This window comes from Asterias amurensis, chromosome 19, assembly GCF_032118995.1.
Source record: "Asterias amurensis chromosome 19, ASM3211899v1".
Lineage (NCBI taxonomy): Eukaryota > Metazoa > Echinodermata > Asteroidea > Forcipulatida > Asteriidae > Asterias > Asterias amurensis.
The window spans coordinates 12,240,528-12,262,838 of record NC_092666.1 but is presented as its reverse complement, the minus strand read 5'-3'; the positions used below and the strand labels follow the sequence as shown (position 1 = coordinate 12,262,838).

Below are 22,311 nucleotides of genomic sequence, written 5' to 3'. Positions count from 1 at the left end.
ATATCTCAACAGATGCATAAAATAACAGACCTGTGAAAACTTGAGCTCAAACTTGACTCCCATAAATGGCCAACCGTGGTAGTCGTAAAAAGAAAACCACGCTATTTCGAGGCATATTTGTGTAGATCATTGTGTTCTACTTTCACAACTTCTTTCTACCCATATGCATTTTATAACAAACGGTTACAGAACGCTTTTCAAAGACCAACTCGATCGATCCATGGAGGAAGGAAGAGAAGGAGCTCGAACGACCTGCAAAACAAAAGAAACAAAAGAATACTCTGACAATGCCCCTGTCTGACCAGTGGAAAAAGATAGGAGACCTCCAGCTGGACGGCCGATTAACGAGCGGGATTAAATCTCTTTGTACAGAACGTGCGGTACCGCCAGTCTGCGCTCTTGCCTGCGTGTAAAGTTGAAACAGTGGAGACAAGAATTGTGAATATACACGATTTCATTTACCGTTTGTGGTGTTTCACAAAAACATCATGGCATACTTTACATTTTTTGTGACTTTCCGGTCACTAGCGGTGGTTCAAAATTTGGGTATTAGCACACGAGGGTGGTTGGTATTCAATTGTGTTTTTCGATTTGGTGAGCACAAGTGTACACAATTTTTATCAGGTCTCAAAAAAGTTTTTTTTTCTGTATTATATCCATACGACATACGACACCATAGTTGAGTGAAGAACCAAGTGCGCACGCGCAAACTCACATACGCCAGGTCGCTCATTGTCTGTGGAGGTATGTGGGTGATTACGAGGTGTCGTTAAACGACCGCGGTACCGCAGGTTCGACTTTTTAAGTCCCTTCGTTCGAGCTCCTTCTCTTCCTTCCTCCATGATCGATCCAAGGCAACGTATTCCTTTAAAGAGTGTGATTTTGATTTTTTGTTTTTGTGAAGGTGGTGGAATTTGAAGGTTTCAGTACTGAAGATTGAGTCTCCAATCACAGTTACTCCCAAGGTAACGTGCCAGGAAGCTATTAACATCATGAAGAGGGAAGGATTCGACCAGCTCCCTGTCGTTAATGAATCTGGGTAAGTCATTCAAAAAGAAAATTATGTAGAAGAAGAATCCACAGATTTGCATTAAACCTACACGGTTTGAAGATAATGATGGTAGAAATCTTACCTTAAAGTCATAAAATGTATCTTGCTGAGGTGCTAGTTTTTTTTTTTAAATGAGTTTAAAACTAATTCAGGAAAATAATTTTTTGTCCAAGTGAGACAAACAATGATTTTAGCATGTACAACAGACTTACGAGACTGGCCTGAAAACATTGGTCTGTCGTTTTGACCCTCTTTCTCAAAAACTTGACAACCGAAGAAGCTGAAACTTCTACAGGTAAACTATATTACATACATCTTCATTCACAGTGTGTGGAAATTCTCCAAAAACTTGATTTACAAAAGTTATCAAAACCCTTTGAGATAATCAAAGTTAATAACAACTTGGTACAAACATGTAGCACAACAAGCACTCCCCTCTCACCAAGGTGACCCTGGTTCGATACCCGGCCAGGGCCATGTGAGTTTAGTTGTGCATTGGTTCTCTGCTGTGCCACGAGGGTTTTCCAGACCACGTTTTCCTCCCTCCGGAAAAAATTCAAACACTTTTGATCTCTGGCTATGCTCAGTGGTCATAATGGATTGATGTGGCTGACTGCCAAAGGCGCCCTTGCATGCCTGCTTCTCGAACACGGTGTAGCCTTGTCCTTCACAATTCAGCTCTCAGCTGAGAGTAAGGATGATAAGCCTCCCAAATAATTATTACAATTCTAATGATGATTATTTTTGCAGGGTTGTTGAAGGTGTAGTGACCTTGGGAAGTCTAATGTCGCATATGCTTGCAGGACGTGTGAAACCGTCAACCCTAGTGGAAGGTGTACTCTACAAGCAGTTTCAAAAGGTAACATTGGTTTTTGTCTAGTCATGCACATGGCTGCTAAAAGCGCCCAGGGCTTAATTTCCTAGAGCTGCTTCAGCACACTACATAGCTAAGCACAACAAAGTCTTGCTGACTAGAATATGGTTACCAGCCAACGCACAATGTCACATGCATGCACAATCTGTGACTGGTATCCTGCTTATTTTTGCTTAGCAGAAACTGTCTTAGTAATATTTTTTGCTAATGCAGCTCTATAATATTGGGCACGTGGATTAATTTCATAGAGTTGCTTAAGCAGCAAATATTGCTTAAAAAATTTGTGTTCAGCCAAAAATTTAAGCAGTATACCGGTTACAAACATGACAAATGGTACATGTGGAATTCTATTTTGGCTTATTCTGGGAAGGGTATTTTTATTGTGATTAAGCAGCTCTATGAAATTGGTGCCAGTAATCAACACTGCACTGAGACCAAACACAAAAATACAAAAATTAAATGAAAACAAATTAACTTTAACTTTTGGATTTGTGTTTTTTTTATATGTTTAATCATCTTTAGCCTTTCAATTTGTAGAGTTGTTGAGAGTATTTTATTAAAACAGTTAAAGGAACATAACAGAATTACATTATGGTCTAATGATGACGATAGTGGAAATCATCCCTTGAAATATTTCTGTTAAAATGCCATATTTATGAGAAATAACTAAAACTGATATATCCACTTTGGAGGTTAAAGCTCAGTTAGCGATTTATTTATTCTTTGTGTGAATTGTTGTCATGCAAAATGTGTATTTGTTTTTTTCACGAATTTCTTGTGACCAGATGGCCGATCTGTCTCAAACTTCTACAGTTTATGTATATGGTGGATTTCGTAAAGTACTAACACTGTCAGCACCTGTTTTGTTAGCAAACACCAATTCTGTAATCTTCTTTTAAATATGCTACCCAAACAGAAAAATGTGACAGACTTGTGACCTTTAACCTTTTAGGTGACTCTTGACAACACACTTGGCCAGCTTTCCAGGATCTTGGATCATGACCATTTTGTGCTCATCACACACAGTCAAAAATTATGTAAGTATGTATGTAAACACTTTCGCTTAAAGGGTCTGGGTACTTTTTGAACGTGTGGTAGTTTTTAAAAATCTATGAAAACAATTTCACGATAAATATTTCAGCCTGTACAACAGATTTATGTACTTGACTCTCCTAAAAACATTGCCCTGTGATTTTATTTTTTAAATTGACCACTAATGAAGCTGAAACTTCTTCAGGGCAACTAAAGCGATTGCCTCCATGCCCCCTTATCATTGTCTTGGTGCCCTTGAAATGCTCAAGTAGAAATTAATAATTTCTTCATAGGGTGCCCTTTACCAAGGAGAAAATGCCTTGGTGCTCTTGCCCTTTCAAAAACGAAGCATACAGATTTGCATGTGCCCCTTCAAAACTTTCTCATAGACTTTAAGATTTCAAATGGAACTGCCCTTTACAAAATTGGAATGCCCTTTCCCTTTCCCTTTTCACACACTCTTCCACTCTTCAATAATTACACTGGTTACCAGTTAAACAATGCACCACCTTCAAAACATCAGTGAACATGCACAAAGCACTCTCTAACGTATCGAATATCGAAGTCTTATATAGCGCACGTATCTACCAAACAAGGTACTCAAGGCGCTGAGTATATACAAACTTTCAGAAAGATAGGTTAATGCAGTGATGAATTCTGAGACCCAATTATTTAGCACCTTATAAGGGTTTACAAGGTGCTACGGCGCATTAAGCAGCCACAACCAGGAACACCGGGGCGAACCCCTTCTCTTTTCGATAAGTGCACTGGGTTCTTTTACATGCGTTACACAACACATGGGACCAACGGCTTTACGTCCCATCCGAAGGACGAAGCAATGGTTAAGTGTCTTGCTCAAGGACACAGTGTCACGGCTGGGGATTCGAACCCACACTCTGCTGATCAGAAACACCAGAGTTTGAATTCGGTGCTCTTAACCGCTCGGCCACGACACTTCCACGACACTTCCACGTACTTCCACAATACATCACAGAGTCTCTTAACTTCAACAAACCTCACAGGAGTGGCCTCCGCTCCAGCTAGAATCTAACAATCCCTCGCACTCACAAAAGGGCAGGGGACCGGTCCTTTTCAGTCCCTGGTCCCTGATGCTAGAACTCACTACCAAATCATATTCGAAACACCAACTCACTCCAGACTTTCAAGAGCAAATTAAAAACGCATCTGTTCTCTTCTCGCTCTTCAACCTTCTTTTTTGTAGGCGTCTTTATACCAGCACATTGTATCTTTGTAAAATGCGCTTTATAAGTCCAATTATTGAGATGAAATTCAACGTCTGACTGAATTATTTTTGTTGTTCTCATTTTAAGACTCAGGTGAGGAGGGTTATACATCTAAAGAGGTGATCGTCGGCATCGCTACACGCATTGATCTATTGAACCATGTCACTAACCACCAGCAGCCTGCTATGTAAATCAAGGTGATTATAGATTTGCACATGGTGTCATCGACTGCCATATTTGATGACACCATTGGAAAAGTGCACGCGCTGCGCATGACTCTCAACCAATGATGGCCTTTCACGCTTGCACGTTTCATCAAAGATGGTGGCAAACGACGCCATGTGCAATTCGCCTTTTGGCATTGCTGTTTCTAGCGACGCCAACAGCAATCTACTTTCATTCAGTCATTCATTTTTTTTTTTTTTTTACCACACACAAGGAAAAGTGATATAATTTACATTAAATTATAATGATTAAGGAAGACGCAAGTACAATAGGATTTTGTGTGAGGATGGAGGTCTCCAAATGGGCACTGAGGTCGATTTCACAAAGATAGTCCCAAATTGTGACAAGTCCTAGAACTCTAGTAGGGGCTATGATTACAAACTTAAGGCCAGTCCTAAAGTTAGAACCAGTAACTCGTCCTTACTCGAGAAAAGATTTGTCTTATTAAGACTCTTTGTGAAATCCACCCCTGGACACCTTTGATCAGTCATCATGGATTAGATGGTTCCTATACACCCAAGAATTAATTTCATCAAACATTATTGCCTTTTTGGAAACACTTTACTTTTGTCAGAAAGTTCGACTACCATAACTTTAGGTAAAAGTATACATGTATTGATTGTTTGTTAGTCACAACTGCAGCTTTCAAGAGTTAGTTTTATTGTATACATCTATATTTAAATAGGATTAAAACAAAGGTACGGTTCCAAAAAAAAAGGTATACTTTGCCTTTAAAGGCAGTGGACACTATTGGTAATTACTCAAAATAATTATTAGCATAAAACCTTACTTGGTAATGAGTAATGGGGAGAGGTTGATTGTATTGTGAGAAACGGCTCCCTCTGAAGTGCCATAAATTTCGAGAAAGAAGTAACTTTCTATGAATTTGATTTCGAGATCTCAGATTTAGAACTTGAGGTCATGAAATCAAATTCGTAAAGGTAGAGGACACTGTTGGTAATTACTTCAACCGATTGAGTTCAAATTTTCACAGGTTTGTTATTTTATGCATATGTTGAGATACGTTAACTGTGAAGACTAGTCTTTGACAATTACCAATAGTATCCAATGGCTTTAAAAGAAACAAGTTCAATTGTTAAAGGAACACGTTGCCTTGGATCGGTCGAGTTGGTCTTTGAAAAGCGTTTGTTATAATATGCATATGGGTAGAAAGATGCTGTAAAAGTAGAATACAATGATCCACATAAACATGCCTCGAAATTGCACAGTTTTCCTTTTACCTCGTCGACTAACACGGTCGGCCATTTATGGGAGTCAAATTTTTGACTCCCATAAATGGCCGACTAGAACTAATATCTTTCATTCCTGCTGAGTATCACCCATAAAAGTGTTGGTTGAAATAAAAACAGTTTAGATGATAAAATTGTGTTTTAAGTCTATTGTCAATACAATCCTGCAGTCGATTTCACGAAACGCTAGGATCAATCCTATCTCGAGTTAAGACGAGTAACCCATCCTAACTTAGGATGGGTTCAATGCGTTCTACGTATTTGGATACGGAACTGAACCCGCCCTAAGTCCTAAGATTAATCCTAAGTTAGGAAGAGTTTGGTGAAATCGACGGCTGGTCCAGTAAAGATTCTGAGCTATAATTAGTCACAGGGCCCAATTACATATAGCTGTTTCGCAGAAAATACTGCTGAGCAAATTTCTTCAGTTTTTAAGCAAGGTTTTCTATGCTTATAACAATGCTTACAGACTTTATGAAATTGGGCATTGCATTCTTGTGGATTCCTCCTTCCCCCCCCCACCCAATTCGAGCCCAACTTGATGTTTTTTCTTATTTTGCATGCGCTGGTAAACATACTTACTTAGTTTTGTTAAGGTTTTAAAGTATGTAGTTAAAGTCTTTTTGGTTTTTTAAACAATAAGGTCACAACCTGTATAGAGTTATTGATGTTACTGAACAAATACATGATACTGTATGTTGTATTATTGTAATATCACAGGCATGTTACTCGGGTGGGATTCTAGAGCAGTGTTTAACCAACTTGACTACCGAGGTTGCCCGGCAGCTAGAGGCAGTTCGAATCCTATGTTTTGGCAGCGGGTACCGCAACGATATAATGGATGTTAAATTTGCATCGGGGATAAAGAATATTAATTTTGGTTCGAATCCCACCCGAGTAACATGCCTGTGATATTTTTTCACAGGACTCGGGAAAGTACTGAGTATACAGTGCTAACACACATCGGTGTATGGGTAAAAACCAAAATTAATATTCTTTATCCCCGATGCAAATTTAACCTCTTTATGATACTTTCAACATAATAATAGTGTGCACATTTAAAATTTGGTATGCTGACGCATTCATGTATCACACAAGCTAGCTAAGTAATGGAGTTAAAGTTTGTGCAAGATATTATTTAAACTATGACAAAAATAATACTTTCATTATTTAGTAGGATTTGAAACTTTGCATGTTAGGAGTATAAACGGGTGAGGTTTGTGGTGGCACCATGTGGAAATCTCTTTTGAGTATAAGTGTTGGTTCTGAAAAGAACAAGTGGTTGACAACTCAATGTTTTGGTCAGTTTGCTCTGATCGTCTTCATCAGGAGAAACGTTGAATTGTCAATTGACCACCTGGGCCCAACTTCATAGCGCTGCTTAGCGGCCGATTTTTGTGCTTACTGTGCAATTTCTATTTCATAACGCTGCTAACCGTAAGCACATGAAAAGGCTTGCTAACCTTCCGGTGCTTATCGCACAAAAATAAATGACGTCACAATGCAAATCCACGGTAAACACGCAAAATGGCCGCCCATTTTTTCTGCTCACCTGTGAAATACACTAAGGCTTAAGCAAATTTTTCTGCTACAGTAAGCACACAAATTTGCTTAATGTTAAGCAGCGCTATGAAATTGGGCCCAGTTCTTTTCAGAACCACCAACACAACTCATAAGAGAGATATGGTGCTACTGCAAACCTCTAGCCTCCATTATTGATTTATTTTCTCTTGATCATTCCAATAATTATTTTAATTATTAAAAATGCATTATACCAGCAGAAGGCTACTGCAATGTACTTTATCTTCCAGTACGCGCTAATCCACCAATCAGATGCTCGTACTACTAGGGGGATAAAAACATATATGCTACGACCTCTGTTTTATATCCTACTTCCTCTGTTTTTATTACACAGTGCGTATTGTGAATGTCAATGCGTCGCGCTCCGTATACGGACAGTGCAAAAATTACATTCTAAACTTTGTGTGCGTGCATGCTGTTCGTCGCGAAATAACGTTCTGAAATTTTAAAATTGTGCGCGTTGCACGTGAGAATGGAAGATAGTTTCGTTATAACACGTGCGCCCGTGGAATACGAAAAATTGAAGCGGCCTCGTTGGATATGAGATGCAAAAGCGTGTTTTTTTCCCCCGTATTCCACTCGCGCTTGTGTGATAACTTATAGTGTCTTTGTGGGTCTTGTTCTAAACTTTCTGCAATTAGTTTTGTCTTTACCTTGATGAAAACAAGATATCAACAGAAAAAGAGAGTAAGATTTTATCAGATTATGATATAATATATTTATTATTGTTATAGACTGTGTGACCTGTGACATCACATGTTTACAAAAGAGCCACATAGCCTGGACTTCCTGCAGGCACTATAAGTACACAGCCTAATGGAAGAAATCATAAAATCTTATATTTTATGGAGATTGCACTGTCTAATTCTTATCAACTTTTGATATGATGAAAGGGGCACAACAAAACTTGTCCAGCTTTTAGTTTCATAATTCTTGGATTTATGTGGAAATTAAGACACAAAATGTCAACTTTCCCATATGACCTGTGCAGTATTGTGCCTGCCAGAATACTGAAAGAGTTAGAGTGTACAAGGTCACACACTTAACAAAGTTCACATGGTCTATACATTAGATCATTAAATGTTCCTTTACTATCCTAAAATTAATATTCAGATGCTACATGTATTTGTTAGACTTCATGGTTCCTCGCCAACTTGTTTATCCTTTGTTTGTTTATTTATTTACAATATTCCGCATATTTAATGGACCTTGTATTATTACTTCTGTTTGAGCATGGTAAAATTAATTGCCACCTGGCATTGGCATTATTATTAAACTCTTGATGCTTAATTGAGTTGTGGTAATTGTTGTCTTTATTATTTAGGCGTTCCTTTCTATCTCTATAAACAAGACCTAGTTCCCAACATCTACACAAAATCTACACAGCCACTATCGCAAATCGAATTAGGTTGATACCTCGCCATTCATGCCTAAAAAACAGATGATTCATTTGGAACGGTGTTTGGTGGTACCTTTCTGATGGGCCTTTGCTGTGCTTGACAAGGCTCTACTGCGGTCGATCAAATGTTAAAAAATTATTCAATATTCATCCAGATGTTGTGACTTAAAGACAATGGACACTATTGGTAATTGTCAAAGACTAGTCTTCGATGCATAAAATAACAAAAATTGAAAATTTGAGCTCAATTGGTCGCTGAAGTTGCGAGATAATAAAAGAAAAAAAAACACCCTTGTCACACGAAGTTGTGTGCTTTTCAGATGCTAATTAGTTCTAAATCTGAGGTCTCGATATCAAATTTGTGGAAAATTACTTCTTTCTCGAAAACTATGTTACTTCAGAGGGAGCAATTTCTCACAATGTTTTATGCTAATCAACAGCTCTCCATTAATTGCTTGTAACCAAGTAAGTTTTTATGCTTATAAATAATATTTTGAGTAATTACCAATAGTGTCTAGTGCCTTTAATTCAACATCTCTGCCAACTTCCAATTATTTACAATTTTGCATTCTATGATTGGTTGCTTTGTTTCCAACTTATTCATCACTTTTGTTGAATATTTGTGTAAAGCATGGAGGTAGGATTATAGGGCCTAAGTGAACTGTTGACAAAGTGTAGCTAACTTTTTTTGTTTGTGCATATCGCCTCCCATTGTAGTTTTCCCAACTTTGTTTAGCCTCTTGTCAAGGCATTCGTTGCTTGGGGAGCCGCGGTATCAACCAACTGGGCTGCAGCCGCTCTGCTGTTAACACCACAAAGGCCTTGACAACAGGCTAAACCTTGTTTGGCAAAAAACTTGGGCTCGTCTAGAGAGGGCGCTGTTCGACATTAATTAGCTCATTACAACACCGGCACAGCGGACGGCAATCCTTTTCCCTCTACTACGTTTTTCTGTTTGATTGTTTGTTGCTGGTGTTTGTTTTTATCTTTTGGTAAGTTTGAGGGTACTTTTTATGTTAATGACAATTCCTAATCATATTTGTATATAGCGTTGATATCTAGAAAAACTCTTTGCTGCTCCATCCATTCCTAAAAAAAAAAAAAAGACCAACCCACCTCACCTCCCTGCTGTCCTCTGCATGTGATCCGCATCCGCAAGGGAAAATTAGTCAAGTCATGTTGCTTGGCTAGCCCAGGTTGGACTCCTCCGTTGCCAGGGCTAGTTGCTTGGCATAATGATGTACTTGATGGTTTGGTAGAAGGTTACACTATGTTTATTGCTCCATTGTCTTTGCTCTATATGCTCCATGACTACATCTTTACCTAGTTGCGATAATCGTAACCCTCCTCCCGACGGCCGCCCAGGCCGTCGGGAGGAGGGTTACGACCGGCCTGGGCGGCCGTCGGGAGGAGGGTTACGATTATCGCAACTAATCTTTACCATGCATGGAGGATACTGTTCACGCACTAATGATAGACAACGCTTTATTTTAAAGCCTCAGCCTGTATTTGTATTTTTCCGAAATTTTGTCATTATCATTATCGGTCATGACCGATTTTCGATAGTGACAGTTCCAAAAAAGAAGTACATACAGCGCCCCAGTTACTGGGTCTAGCTAATGATAGGGAGAGAAACAGGCTCCCTCCTGCCCTGCTTGTACATCTAGAAACTGAGGCTCCCCCGGGCCCTGTGAGCCTTATTTATAGGGTCTAATATTTTGGACCTTCTTATAATTTAACTTAAATTAAGGAGGCAAAAAAATATTAGATATTTAAAGCAGTGGACACTATTGGTAATTACTCAAAATAATTATCAGCATAAAACCTCACTTGGTAACAAGTAATGGGGAGAGGTTGATAGTATAAAACATTGTGAGAAACGGCTCCCTCTGAGAAAGAAGTAATTTTCCACGAATTTGATCTTCACTCGAGACCTCAGACTTAGAATTTTGAGGTCACGAAATCAAGCATCAGAAAGCACACAACTTCGTGTGACAATGATGTTTTTTCTTTCATTATTATTTCGCAACTTCGGCGACCGATTGAGCTTAATTTTTCACAGGTTTGTTATTTTTTGCATATGTTGAGATTATTATATTACGTACACCAACTGTGAAGACTAGTCTTTGACAATTACCAATAGTGTCCACTGTCTTTAACGCTGTACGTTTTTTAAATCGGCGTTGATAGATGAAAGTGTTACGACAGTTAGCCACCAATAACTGAAGTTTCCTTTGAACTACACAACCAAAACTTTCCCCACACACTCAATATAATTCATAATGCTTGCATTGCCTTTTTGTGGAGTGAAATTAAAAACCATCTTCAAAAAAGGCAATTTTCTGCTCGGCACTCACAGTTGTGTTTCTGCTGCATTGCCCGTTTTTTGACTTCTCAATTATGCTCAACGCTTTATATTTTTGGTCACCAAGCGCTGTACACACGGGTACCAGTCTACTAGACCGAGTCCGCAGCCGAGTCGGACTAAATCGTTCCGTGAAAGGGGTGTTACAAAGCAGTGCGGCAGTGCGTGCAAGCTATGTGTGAACGGTGGGTATTGTAAATGGACAGCGCCCACGCACTGCCGCACTGCCCTGTAACACCCCTGTCACATAATAGTTTAGTCCGACTCGGCCACGGCTCGGCACAAAGGCAATGACCAGGGGGCACCAAGGCAATCGCCTTCATTGCCTCCATGAAGTATCAGTCTTGCTAATAATAACATAATGTCCTTAATTGTTTCCTGCCTAGGTAACATCACAGAATCAGAAAAGTGTCATGGATGAATAAACAATCTTTGAAGTCACTGACTGTGTTATCTAACCAGATTTTTAACAAGAGCTAACAGTTACACCATGTGGCCTTTTACCAAGAGTGGCAGTGCTGGCATTCCACCAGGAACCGGTCCGTATCCTGTTGGGTGCATGGACATCATGTCAGACAGTAGTTTGTCGGGGTAATTATTATTTTATTATTTCAAGCCCTTTTCACAGTACTATATTCCCCGGGTTTGGCCACGGGGAACAACGGTCGACCTTTTCACACTGATGGCTTTACCCTTGGTACAAGGACCTTGGCCCAATTTCATATAGGGGTCATTTCGTGTCGAAGCACCCAATGGGTTAAACCCTACCCCCTTCAAAGTTGCTCAAATTTGGTTTATGGCTGTATGGGGGTAATCGTGGCTCAACAAGCTCAAATTTCAGCTCCATCCAATAAACGGTTTTTCGCACTTTTCGGATGGAGCTGAAATTTTAAATTTGAGCTTGTTCAGCCACGATTACCCCTAAACCAAATTTTAGCAAATTTGAAGAGGGTAGGGTTTAAAACTGCCTTTTTTGGGGGTGATTTGACACAGAATGACCCATAGAGGTGATGAAGCAGAAAATATAAAAAATAACAATTCTGCTAAGCACGAGCAGAAAGGAGCAGGTTAACTGTCACAATGTAGCATGGTAGTTTGGCGTTCACCTTAATCTGGTAAGCATATAACTTTGCTGTGCTTGTCTACTTTTTTTTGCTTAAGCAGCACTATAATGAAATTGGTCCCTGGTGTAAGGTAAGCGTTAAAGACAGTGGACACTATTGGTAATTGTCAAAGACCAGTCTTCTCGCTTGGTGTATCTCAACATTATGCATAAAATAACAAGCCTGTGAAAATTTGAACTCACTTGGTCGTAGAAGTTGCGAGATAATAATGGAAGAAAAAACACCCTTGTCACACGCTGTTGTGTGTTTTCAGATGCTTGATTTCGAGACCTCAAAATCTAATTTTAAGGTCTCGAATTCAAATTCCTGGAAAATTACTTCTTTCTCAAAAACTATGACAGTTACTTCAGAGGGAAGCTGTTTCTCACAATGTTTTATACTATCAACCTCTCCCCATTACTTGTTACCTTAGTTTTATGCTAATAATTATTTTGAGTGATTACCAATAGTGTCCTCTGCCTTAAAAACACGGGGGTATTGTTGAAATGTGCAACCGAACCATGTGGAATAGGGACACAGTGTGAAAATGCGCCAGGTCAACCGTCAGGGTAATACATTCCTGGGGCTTGGCTTCCCCAGGGTTGTTTGGTTGGTAAGCAATTAGTCATTTTTGCTCCTATATTTATTTCATTATTTTTTGCAGAACCTTCCTCCGTTTATTTTATCCAACGAATAAACAAAACAAAAATCCCTCAAACTTTCCACCCTGGCTCCCGAGCAAGGAATATGCAAGAGGGTACATTGACTACACAGGATTCAAAAACTCAAAAGCATCATTTACTGCAGCAATTCTCAATTACTTGACAGGTAAGAAATATAAAACAACTGTTGTAAGAGATGACAGGATTTGTTATGACTGTAGTTTATATAAAAATAAAACTTTGATCAATTTTTAAATCCATTGATGAATTGCACTAAGCGTCATCAACCACCATATTTGATGTAAAAAACAATGCAAAAGTGCATACGTGTACGCGCTACGCACAGCTCTTAGCCAATGATAGCCTTGCACGCCTCAAATATTGACCCAATTCACCTCACGTCATCATCATAATAATCTTGGATGCACCATATTGGTGTACAATGTCTCTGTGCCTAATTCAGTGAAGTTCACATTATAGGCGATGCGGCGTTTACACTTTAACCTATTGACCACCAAAGATGGTGAGCGTGGCACAGTCGCCGCGTGTGTTGTGCGTGCAAGGGGTCAATAGCGAACGATGACGCTTAGTGCAATCCATCTATTGAAGACCCCATTTTGACACCATTCACACTCCCAAACAGAGTTTGAGTTCTCCATTTTAAACAGGAAATTTGTTTTTTTAACCCCCACCATAACAAAATTACCAAACATAATTATGCTTATTTGTAATTGTATTTTTCACTCATTGTATACATGTATCTTATTGTTCTCTTTATGCGCTTTATTAGAGGCTTTTTGCATTAGGCACTTTACAAATGTCTTTATTATTAATATTATTACAGAAGACTTCAAGATCCCTGCAACTTGGAACGCCCCACTTGCCAAGTCAGAGTCTCCTTTTCCAGTTTTGATATTCTCCCATGGTCTGTCAGGATGCAGAACGACGTACTCCACAGTATGTCTTGAAATGGCCTCCCATGGTTTCATTGTTGGTGCTGTTGAACACAGGTTAGAGATTGATGCTTAGGTTCGGCTACTCGCCCCAATTTCATAGAGCTGCTTAAGCACACAAACATTGCTAAGCACAACAAACTTATGCTTACCAGAATGAGGTTACCAGCCAAACAACCATGTTAAATGTGAATCTTATGACAGGTATTCTGCTCGTTTTTGCTTAGCAGAAAATGGTTCAGCAATATTTTCTGCTTTAGCAGCTCTATGAAATTGGGCTCAGCATAAAGCCTGTAAGCAAAAAATCTTACTTTTAAAGCGCAGAAAATCTTGCTTTACAGAAACTGGTGGCCAGCCAAATTCCATTTACTACAACTGATGCCCCTCTCATTTTTGTTTGGCAAAGAAATTTTACCCCATTACTTGAAAGTGAACTGTTCCCAAAATGCTTTATACTATCGAAAGCTGCCGTAGGCTTACCAAAAGTTGTTATATTGCCAATAATTTTCGGAGGTATTACCAAACGTATCCTTTCCCTATAACAACTGGATAGGCTGTGATGGTAGAAATTTCATTAAGATATTTTGTTATGTGTTATTTCCAGAGATAAGTCGGCTTGTACAACTTACATCATCAAAGAAGTGTCGGAAGAAAATGACGAAGGCTGTAAAGCGCCCTCTAGAGGCAGAATACAGGAATGGATACCTATTCTCCTCGTGGAAGGAGATGATTTTGAGATCAGGAACAATCAGGTGACTAAAACAGAGACTAGGTTTAGACCTGTCTATACCTTATTATTGTGCATACCCATAGTCTGTTCTCCTGTGGCTATCCTGCTAATACACAGTTGGGCTCTGGCGTGTCTTGGGGTACTAGTCAATTCATTTGATTTGTCGAAAGGGAAAATCAATAATTCAATGGCTGCCTTTTTTCCCTGTTTTTTCCAGCATGTCTTATATATATTTTTGCCTCTTTATCTAATCCTTTGAAGCTTCATATTAGATGTGTTTTCTGAAAAGTGTGACATATTTGCCAAGTCACAATTACTTGTCTTTTAAAGGGAAGGTACACGTTTGGTAATACTCAAAACAAATATTAACTTAAAAACTGACTTGGTAACGAGCATTGGAGAGCTGTTGATAGTATAAAACATTGTGGGAAACGACTCCCTCTGAAATAACGTAGTTGGGAAACGACAGTTTTTGAGAAAGAGGTAATTTCTCACTAAAATAATAAAAGACTTCTAGCTAGAAGTCTTTTATTCTTATCTGAAAGCACTCAAATTCGTCCAACAAGGGTGTATTTTCTTTCATAATTTTCTCGCAACTTCGATGACCAATTGAGCCTGAATTTTCACAGGCTTGGTATTTTATGCTTATGATGGAATACACCAAGTGAGAAGACTGGTCTTTGACAAATACCAATCATAAGAAAGGCATTTATAATTTTGTCATAATCTTTTAAGGTGGAAAGTATTTTCAATTTGATTTAATTGTTTGTGTGTTTTTTTTTTCTTTCCATCCAAGCTCAATACTAGAGCTGCAGAGTGTATTCGTGCATTGGACTTACTACTCAGGATGAATAGCGGTGAACGAGTAGTCAACTCACTCGATGATCAGTTTGATGCAACCATGTTTAAGGTAACACTTCTAGGGCGAATAAGAGTAGCTATAAATATAAATACATGTATGTATGGGGTGTCGTGGCCGAGCGGTTTAGAGCACCGAATTCAAGCTCTGCTGATTCTGTTTAGCAGAGTGAGGGTCCCAATCCCGGTCGTGACACTATGTCTAAGATGATTGACTTGTATATAAGAATAATATATTAACACTGGGTTCTTATACCTTAACACACCCCTAGCATGCCTAGGGGCATATCAAAGCGCATAGCAGGAGCCACAGTCGGCTTGTGCGTAAAGCGCTCGCCTCTCACCAAGGTGACCCTGGTTGGGTACCCAGCTAGGGCCATATGTGAGTTGAGTTGTGCGCTGGTTCTCTGCTGTGCCACAAGGGTTTTCCAGACCATCCGGTTTTCCCCCCTCAGGAAAAATCAAACACTTTCGATCTCAGGCTGTGCTCCGTGGTCATAATGGGTTGATGTGGCTGGCTGCCAAAGGGGCCCTTTCTAGCCTCCCAAATTATCATTATTATTTAAGGGAGACCCCCAGCATAGGCCTACATAGCCCAGTTGGTAGTGCGCGTTAATCAGGACGTCTAGTCTCGTTAAAATCTCACTCTAGTAAATCTTTCTTTGTTCAACCAAAAGTTAGTATTCTTTTGAGTTACATTTTTTTGTTTACCCCTTTCTTTTTTTTGTGCTTCTTGACTCTCTCTCTATTCATGTATTTCCACTTTCCTGCTTATGTTACACTTAGTTACCTGTTCATGTTTGTTGCGATGAGTTGTTATTAAGGGAATGAATGTGTGGTCAAGAGGTTTTCAACTAGTGGTTTAATCCCAACGAGGCCTGGTTCTTGATAATTTTACTGAGACGAAGTTGAGGTAAGTTATCAAGAACCAGGCCCCGGCGGGTTTAAACCACTAGTTGAAAACCGCTTCAACACATCTTGATTCCCATTCATAAATACCTTTTCGGTCAAAAAACATCAACACTTTTGGTAAAAAAGTAAAATAAATACAAACATTATAATACATGTAGTTCAATGATTTCTTTCAACACAACACCCCTCCAGCTATGAAATGGTAAGGCCCTCCGCCGCCCTCAGGTTAACAACTCCTTATAAGGGAATGCTGTGGGCGTCGCGCATATCAAAAATTTGGCACAACATTGCTCTCGACCAATAGGAATGAAGAAACTGTCTTATAAGCACAGATGCAACCATGTTTCAACTCTTTTTACTGGTCATAAACAAAGGTTTATACACACCCACGTGACGCGCTCTCCGCCAATAGGAATAGCGAAACTGTCTGAGGTATTTATGAATTAGCCTTCCAGAACAACTTTGCTAGGGTCAAAATGTCAGGCCATTAACTATTTTTTGCAAACTACGTTTGAATGATAAATATTTTGTATTGTTGCAGAACGTGATGAACGTCGACAAGGTTGGGATTTGTGGGCATTCATTTGGAGCTGCGACATCTTTACTCACTTTAGCAAAAGACAAACGATTCAAGTAAGTGTGAACAAAATGCAGTTGATCAAATACATGTGCATTATGATCAGTTTTCAGTTCGATATATACAATTTTGCTGCCTGTGCATTTTTGATGAATTTTAATGAGTTTTTCATAAAGTGTATATTTGTAATTGAATATTTTTGATGTCATTTGAAATAGACAGAATTGTTTTGTACTTAATTTGCGTCGTCTTTGTAGGTTTATTTGCACTTCTGGGTTATCTGCAGTCTTGTTCTGTTGTCCTATTCTATTTCATTAGTTCTTTCAACGCACTGTATGTGTGCGGCTTGGAAATTAAATAAACAACTAATAAATTTTTTTTAAATGATTGTTCAGGTGTGGGGTAGCATTGGATGCATGGCTGTTCCCTGTGGATAGAACAAGTTATGCCGATATTGAACAGCCTGTGCTGTTAATAAACACTGAGAAGTTTCATTGGCCAGCAAACATCGCCAAAATGATCAGACTGGTGCCTGACTTCAACCAACCCACCGATGATAGGAGAATGATAACGATAAGGTAAGGTACAAGACTGGCAAAGTCTCTAAAATGAACCACTTATTTACATTGTATAGTCATGTTTCTTCATATATACAGATGACTAGGGGGGATAAAAGGTTGTGCGCATGCACATTTAAAGTTGTTTTATTAGTAAAGTGTTATATCATTCTTATTACAAGCGGCCATGACACCCTACTGCTGGTGGCAGAAAATCGATTAAAGACACTGGACACTATTGGTAATTGTCAAAGACCAGTCTTCTCACTTGGTGTATCTCAACATATGCATAAAATAACAAACCTGTGAAAATTTGAGCTCGATTGGTTGTCGGAGTTGCGAGATACTATGAAAGGAAAAAAACACCCTTGTCCCCTGCTTGTGCTTTCAGATGCTTGATTTCGAGACTTCAAATTTTAAATCTGAGGTTACTTCAGAGGGAGCTCTTTCTCACAATGTTTTATACTATCATTATCAACCTCTACCCATTATTCATTACCAAGTACGGTTTTATGCTAATAATAATTTTGTGTAATTACCAGTAGTGTCTACTGCCTTTAAGTGTAGCCCTCACATTGAAGTGCCCGTCTAACTGTGTGATGTTAGGTGATCTTTCATCAAAAGAAAAAAAAAGTTAAATAAAATCAAGTGATGTTTTCTCCTAAAGACAAGCAGAAGAGGCTATACTATTCAAGTGTCGTGGCCGAGCGGTTAAGAGCACCGAATTCAAACTCTGTTGTTTCTGATCAGAAGAGTGTGGGTTGTTCGAATCCCCAGCCGTGACACTTGTGTCCTTAAGCAAGACACTTCACCATTGCTGCGTCCTTCGGATGGGACATTAAGCCGTTGGTCCCATGTGTTATGTAATGCATGTAAAAGAACCCAGTGCACTTATCGAAAAGAGAAGGGGTTCGCCGCGGTGTTCCTGGTCCGATCGGCAGCAAATTGCGCCACAGCATCTTGTACAACATTACATGGTGCTATCAGAATTAGGTCTCACAATTCAAACGTAGTCCCACATCTTGCAGGAAATACTGTATGTTACAGCGCCTGGAGTGTCACAGAGTGACGGACATGTGCGCTATATAAGAAGCCACAATGATTACTATTATTAAAACATGGAGGCAAAACCAGCTTTTTTCAGAGCCACTACTCCCTCACAAGAGATTTAATACATGGTTGTACCCAAAAGTGCATGGCCGAGCTGTTAAGAGCACCAAATTCAAACTATGGTGTTTCTAATCAGCAGAGTGTGGGTTCGAATCCCCAGTCTTGACACTTGTGTCCTTGAGCTAGACAATTAAACCATTGCTTCGTCCTTCAGATTGGACGTAAAGCCCTTGGTCCCATGTGTTGTGTATCGCATGTAAAAGAACCCAGCGCACTTATCAAAAAGAGAAGGGGTTTGCCCCTGTGTTCATGGCAGGCTGTGGCTGCTGTATGCACTGTAGCACTTTGTTAACCCGTATAAGGTGGTACATAATTGAGTCTCATTGAGAATTCATAACTTCAATAACCAATCTTTCTGTATACTAAGCGCCTCGAGTACCTTGTTTGGTGGATGTGTGCGCTATATAAGACTTTGATATTCAGTTAATTACTAGAAATAAAATCTTCACTTTTTAAATCTTTAACAGGGGAACTGTTCACCAGAGTCAGACTGACTTCACCCTTTTGTTCCGCTCCTCGATGTCCAAATGGATGGGGTTTGCAGGAACGCTGGATCCCAAGCTGGGCATGGAGATCAATCTAAACGCTACGGTTGCCTTTCTCTCTGCTAAACTTGGTGAGTGTTTTTCCAATCTTTTGTTTGTTTAGATGATCTTAAATGGGATTTGCGGTAATGCCATTTGGTAATGCTTGCCAGGTAGATTATGTTCTTTTGAGAACTTGTCTTGCTTTGTATGCTACTACCGCGGAGTAGATTTTCAGAATTCGGGAGACTTCTCAGTTCTGCCTTGTCCATTCTCTGGTATTTTGACTAATAACCTATTTCTGCTAAACAATATAAACTATTTCTGTGCTTAGCAAGTTTTTATGCTTACCTGCTTTTTTAAATTGGGCACAGGGCACTTTAAAAATGTAAATGACCTGGGCACCATTGTAAAGCACACTGATATATGCTATTGTAAAATGTACCATAAGAATTGGTTTTTATTGTTATATTGACCCCTTGCACGCGCGTCACACGCAACGACTGATGCCATGCTCACCATGTTGGTGGGCAGTTAGGTTTACGTGTATTTATGCCACGTCGCCTAAAATGTGCACTTCACTGCATAACGCACAGTATACTCTATGCATAGAGTTATATATGAAAATGCACTGTGAAATTACCCACCAGTATGGCGAATTGAAGATTTTTCTGATGATGACGTCAGGTGAAATGGGTCAATAGTTAAAGTGCACCACTTGTATAGTTTTTTTGTGTAAGTACAGATGCAATTCGTAAACCATAATCCATAGATAATGATATTATTTGTTTTTCTTTTGTCCATTTAGGGCTGCCATACAACAAGGAGTATGACAAGATCCTACTGGGTGAAAATAAACACATCATAGTCGGCACCAACATCAAGCTTGACCCAGACAAGGTATTAGAAACTCAGGCTAGTCTATAAAAACAATCAAAATTTCTAGATTGAAAGGCAGTGGACACTTAATTAGTTGGGTTCAACCGTTTTGTCATCAATTATTCTCAGTTACTATTAAGACAGGTGATGTGAAAATTTTCCTTGAAAAACAAATTTTAGTCTTCAGTGATTTTTTACAGTTTCTTTATTTTTTTTTCTCTCTAGATTTTTTTGGAAATGTGAAAATAATATCTGATATGTAATTAGTTTAAACTAAATTGTAATAAATTTATATACTTTGAATGAGAAATTTGTATGTCTTATTATCATACATGATATAATTTTATACATTAAAGTAACCTTAACTTTTACAGCTAATATTTTATTTTAGGTTTTTTTAAATAATTTATTTTACTTGAATGTAAGATTTATATTTTCAGGAGGCATTGAATTGTACTTTTTATGAGACTATAACTGCTGTTTGTGTCATGTACACACTCCGCTTCAGAGCAAATTAGGGCGAGACTTTGGAACGCTAGGTGGCAGCAGACTTATCAGATAAATTTCCATTGTTTACGGTAGTTCTGAACATGCGCACATTTCTGAGTACAGTCATGACAGTGGATTTACCTGTTAAGTCTGCTGCCACCTAGCGTCCCATAAGTAAGATCATGTAACTAATAATTTTCTTGTGTAAGTCATGTACGTAAGTGCAAAAAGAAAACCCTGAAGGAAAATAAACTGCCGAATTGTATAATGAAAAGGTTTGATTGGTAAGTAAATTATTTCAAGTTGAAGGAGTTTGGAGTTATTAACCTCAGCTAGCATTTTGTTGTAGACAGGCGTCAATTAGTGTGATAAACCGAAAGTAAACTGGCTTTTCAATAATATAATAATAATAATAATCGTTTTTATATTGCGCTTTTCACACCCGGAGGCATCCCAAAGTGCTTCACATTATTATCCCTGATAACTGGGCCTTATATTGCTCCTTAAAGGAACACGTTGCCTTGGATCGGTCGAGTTGGTCTTTGGAAAGCGTTTGCAACCGTTTTTTATAAAATGCATATGGCTGGAAAGATCTTGTAAAAGTATAATACAATGATCCACACAAACATGCCTCAAAATTGTGTGGTTTTCCCTTTACTTCGTCGAGTAACACGTCGGCCATTTATGGGGGTCAAAATTTTGACTCCCATAAATGGCCGAACGTGTTAGTTCGCACAGTAGAAGGAAAACCACGCAATTTCGAGGCAAACTTGTGTAGATCATTGTATTCTACTTTTAAAACATCTTTCCAACCATATGCATTATATAAAAAACGGTTACAAACGCTTTTGTTTTGACCAACTCGTCCGATCCAAGGCAACGTGTTCCTTTAAACCATCTCAGCTCCCTGGTGGGTAGTATGCAGCACTGTGCAACATTAATATGCACTACTCCGGTAATTTCACGGGTTGTTAAACCTGCAAGGTTCTTGATGAATTTGATTGACATGTTTGAAGACAGAAATAGCTGTCAGTGGCTGTGGTTGTCAACAATACATCATACTCAAGATGATGGACTGTACTCTAATAAAAAAAAAACTGTTCCAAAGAGCCAATCTTCATTTAATGTGGATCTTTTAAAGTGCTACTAATGTCATTCAGGCGTTAAATTTTGGTTCTAAAAAAAGGAAGCTCGTGGCGAGTGTTAGACAACTTGTCAAGTTCTGAATTGCCACGTTTTGTTTTCCCCTTGCCCCCGGTTTAATTTAAATCGCAATTTGCCTTTTTCATGTTTTCGTCCATACCTTCTTTGATAAGCGATGTAAAACAATTTCCCATTGTTAAAGGAACATGTTGCCTTGGATCGGTCGAGTTGGTCTTTGAAAAGCGTTTGTAACCGTTTTTTATAAAATGCATATGGGTAGAAAGATGTTGTAAAAGTAGAATACAATGATCCACACAAACATGCCTCGAAATTGCGTGGTTTTCCTTTTACCTCGTCGACTAATACGTCGGCCATTTATGGGGGTCAAAATTTTGACTCCCATAAATGGCCGACCATGTTAGTTCGCACAGTAGAAGGAAAACCACGCAATTTGGAGGCAAACTTGTGTGGATCATTGTATTCTACTTTTAAAACATCTTTCCAACCATATGCATTTTATAAAAAAAACAGTTACAAACGCTTTTGTTTTGACCAACTCGTCCGATCCAAGGCAACGTGTTCCTTTAAGAAACAAACCGAGCTGGTTGGTATGGACACCTGCAGGTTAGTAAAAAAAAACATTTTCTTATTAACATGTTTAACCAAATTCAACATTTTCTTTAACTTTTCAATTACATAAAACACCTTCCATAATAAGTTGCCTTGTTTTCAA

The 22,311-nt window shown here is 38.9% G+C and overlaps 2 protein-coding genes across 5 annotated transcripts in view; both read left to right on the top strand.

Annotated features, from left to right (window-relative positions):
- The window catches only part of LOC139951311 (cystathionine beta-synthase-like), a 132,720-nt gene that overhangs the window by 13,959 nt on the left and 96,450 nt on the right, over positions 1 to 22,311 (top strand). For 3 of the 4 annotated variants that reach the window (XR_011787751.1, XR_011787750.1, XR_011787752.1), the window contains exons 10-13: positions 905 to 1,039; positions 1,802 to 1,910; positions 2,878 to 2,962; positions 4,289 to 6,396. Coding sequence is in view for 1 of the 4 variants with exons in the window: in XM_071950137.1 (XP_071806238.1) it covers positions 905 to 1,039; positions 1,802 to 1,910; positions 2,878 to 2,962; positions 4,289 to 4,392 (433 nt within the window). In the remaining 3 variants the exon portion in view is untranslated. Of the gene's footprint in view, positions 1 to 904; positions 1,040 to 1,801; positions 1,911 to 2,877; positions 2,963 to 4,288; positions 8,552 to 22,311 lie in introns of those variants that run through there. The other variant, XM_071950137.1, reaches the window with a different exon arrangement.
- On the top strand, positions 9,557 to 20,709 carry LOC139951392 (platelet-activating factor acetylhydrolase 2, cytoplasmic-like). Its single transcript, XM_071950271.1, has 10 exons — positions 9,557 to 9,648; positions 11,408 to 11,612; positions 12,789 to 12,952; positions 13,631 to 13,796; positions 14,344 to 14,491; positions 15,266 to 15,379; positions 16,781 to 16,872; positions 17,212 to 17,394; positions 19,011 to 19,159; positions 19,876 to 20,709. Exons 2-10 carry the CDS (start codon positions 11,512 to 11,514, stop codon positions 19,992 to 19,994), a joined length of 1,236 nt encoding a protein of 411 aa, XP_071806372.1. The 5' UTR covers positions 9,557 to 9,648; positions 11,408 to 11,511; the 3' UTR covers positions 19,995 to 20,709.

Excerpts from the sequence above, each read along its gene's own strand:
- LOC139951392 (XM_071950271.1), top strand. The coding sequence starts at position 11,512 with ATGTGGCCTTTTACCAAGAGTGGCAGTGCTGGCATTCCACCAGGAACC. Across the intron at positions 11,613-12,788 it reads TCAGACAGTAGTTTGTCGGG|AACCTTCCTCCGTTTATTTT; the intron begins GTAATTATTATT and ends TATTTTTTGCAG. Across the intron at positions 19,160-19,875 it reads CTTTCTCTCTGCTAAACTTG|GGCTGCCATACAACAAGGAG; the intron begins GTGAGTGTTTTT and ends TTGTCCATTTAG.